General features: G+C 31.6%; 1 protein-coding gene across 1 annotated transcript; it reads right to left on the bottom strand.

Annotated features, from left to right (window-relative positions):
- Window positions 1–1,074: 1,074 nt before the first annotated feature.
- LOC117102450 (peroxisomal 2,4-dienoyl-CoA reductase-like) lies at window positions 1,075–1,775 on the bottom strand (the record flags this gene model as incomplete). The annotated part of the gene is made up of 2 exons (XM_033242714.1): window positions 1,075–1,282; window positions 1,671–1,775. Coding segments are annotated over 2 exons (313 nt in total), but the record flags the coding sequence as incomplete, so codon positions are not given.
- Between the last annotated feature and the right edge of the window lie 97 nt (window positions 1,776–1,872).

Below are 1,872 nucleotides of genomic sequence, written 5' to 3'. Positions count from 1 at the left end.
TACTCATTTGTTTTATTATCATAATCATCATCAGTACTGGGCAATGAAAAATAATGTACAGTATTCTATATTCTTATATTACAGTATATTTTTATGATCCAAAATTTATATCATTTGAGACAATTTTCAAAGTAGTTGCATTAAGACATAACTGTATTGTATTATTTTTGTGAAACTAAAATAGATGTAAGAAAATAAACAAACATTTTTGAAAAAACATTGGCACTTAAATTTAAATATTACAAATTAAACAATATATAATATACATAGTATATTATTTTATATAGATATAAAATTACATACACATCTTGTAATAAAACAAAAAAAACATTACAGTATTATAATTAGAGTAATCTATACTATTTTTCTTTGTGCTTAAGACAATCATATAAAACTTACATTTACTAGTTATATATTTGAAACATAATAGATCTAAAAAAAAAAGATAATTAAATTAATGATTAATCCACAACTTGACTTGACTCAGATCATCTAGTAAGCAGCTTCTTGAACAAAGCAAATTGAAAATGAACAATTTTGGAAAACATTCATTTTCATGTGCTGCCCCTATACATTATTATGGAATGCCTTACCCACTGACATTTGTTTACCTTCAAGTGTTTTTTTCTTTTTAAGAAAAGGTTAAAAGTATTAACTTTTTTCGATCGCCTACTAAGTAATTGATACAGAAACGTAGTGTAAATAGATTTTTTTCTTTTACAATTTCATAAGTTCAATTTACCATCTGCACTTTGAGTAATGCCAACGTCATAAGAGCCACTGAAGATTGCATCTGCTGTGGATACTATCGCTTTACAAATTTCTATTGATTGATTGATCCACATCTAAATTAATAATTTAATTTATTGATGAGAAGAAAGTAATTACCAGTAATATTTTGAATAGAATGATCTGTTCGAAGCATGAACTCCTGTAGACCAAACCCAGTACCATTACAAGTTTTAATCGTACAGGAAATTTGAGGATTATCGACTTGCAATCATTGGGACAGAGGCACAGGACAGGATTCTTTTTCAGCTTGCGACACCTCTAGGTTCTCCATGGAAAACTTACATCTTTGACATAAGGTGTAGCAAGGGTTTTGCCAAACTAAAATCATTGACACTGGTAAGCCAGGATCCACCATCCATTACAAACACTGTTCCTGTAACGTAGGCTGCAGCAGGGCTAGCTAGGTACAGAACGCCTTCAGCGATCTCCTTTTTGGTACCATATCGCTGAAGGGGAATTGAACTTGCACTAGACTCCTGGAGCTCTCCACCTGAAAAAATTTTTAGAAATACAAATCTTTATTTCCAAAAATATCCACAAATTCAAAGTTTAGAAATAGGTAAAATGGGGGTGTCTAGAAAACTCAGACCTCGGATCTCATCTAAAAATAATGGTATGATTTGTTAATTTAAAGATCATATCTGAGTTTCCTAGAACTGGAGATACTTCTATGCTAACTAGAATATGTGCCAAGTCATTACTTTATTAGCATTTTTCTAAAAGGGGTTTTATTGAGATACAAACATGTCCTGTTGTAAAGGTACATAGAGTAATGGGTAATGTTAAACTTTGTATTGGTTAAAAACGTACATTACTATTGGTTTTCCCCCGGATGTGTAGAATAAAACATTAAGGATTGATTGAATAATTTTAGTTACCTAGTCTTCGGATGCCCTCCGTTTTCTCTACTGGTCCAGGGGAGAGGGAAACTACACGAATACCTTGATGTCCCCACTCCACAGCGAGATGTTTGGTCAATGCGTCTGAAAGTCCAAAAAAAAAAATTAATTGCATTCAAGTTTTGTCAAGTGTTGCATATGCCAGTGATGGTTTAAAAAAATGCGAACAGGGGTTCATTAA

The sequence above is a fragment of the Anneissia japonica genome, unplaced genomic scaffold (assembly GCF_011630105.1).
Source record: "Anneissia japonica isolate Jap-2015-1 unplaced genomic scaffold, ASM1163010v1 scaffold208716_len1872_cov154, whole genome shotgun sequence".
Taxonomy (NCBI): Eukaryota; Metazoa; Echinodermata; class Crinoidea; order Comatulida; family Comatulidae; genus Anneissia; species Anneissia japonica.
Note: the sequence above shows the minus strand (reverse complement) of the source record. Positions and strands in the feature narration are given on the sequence as shown.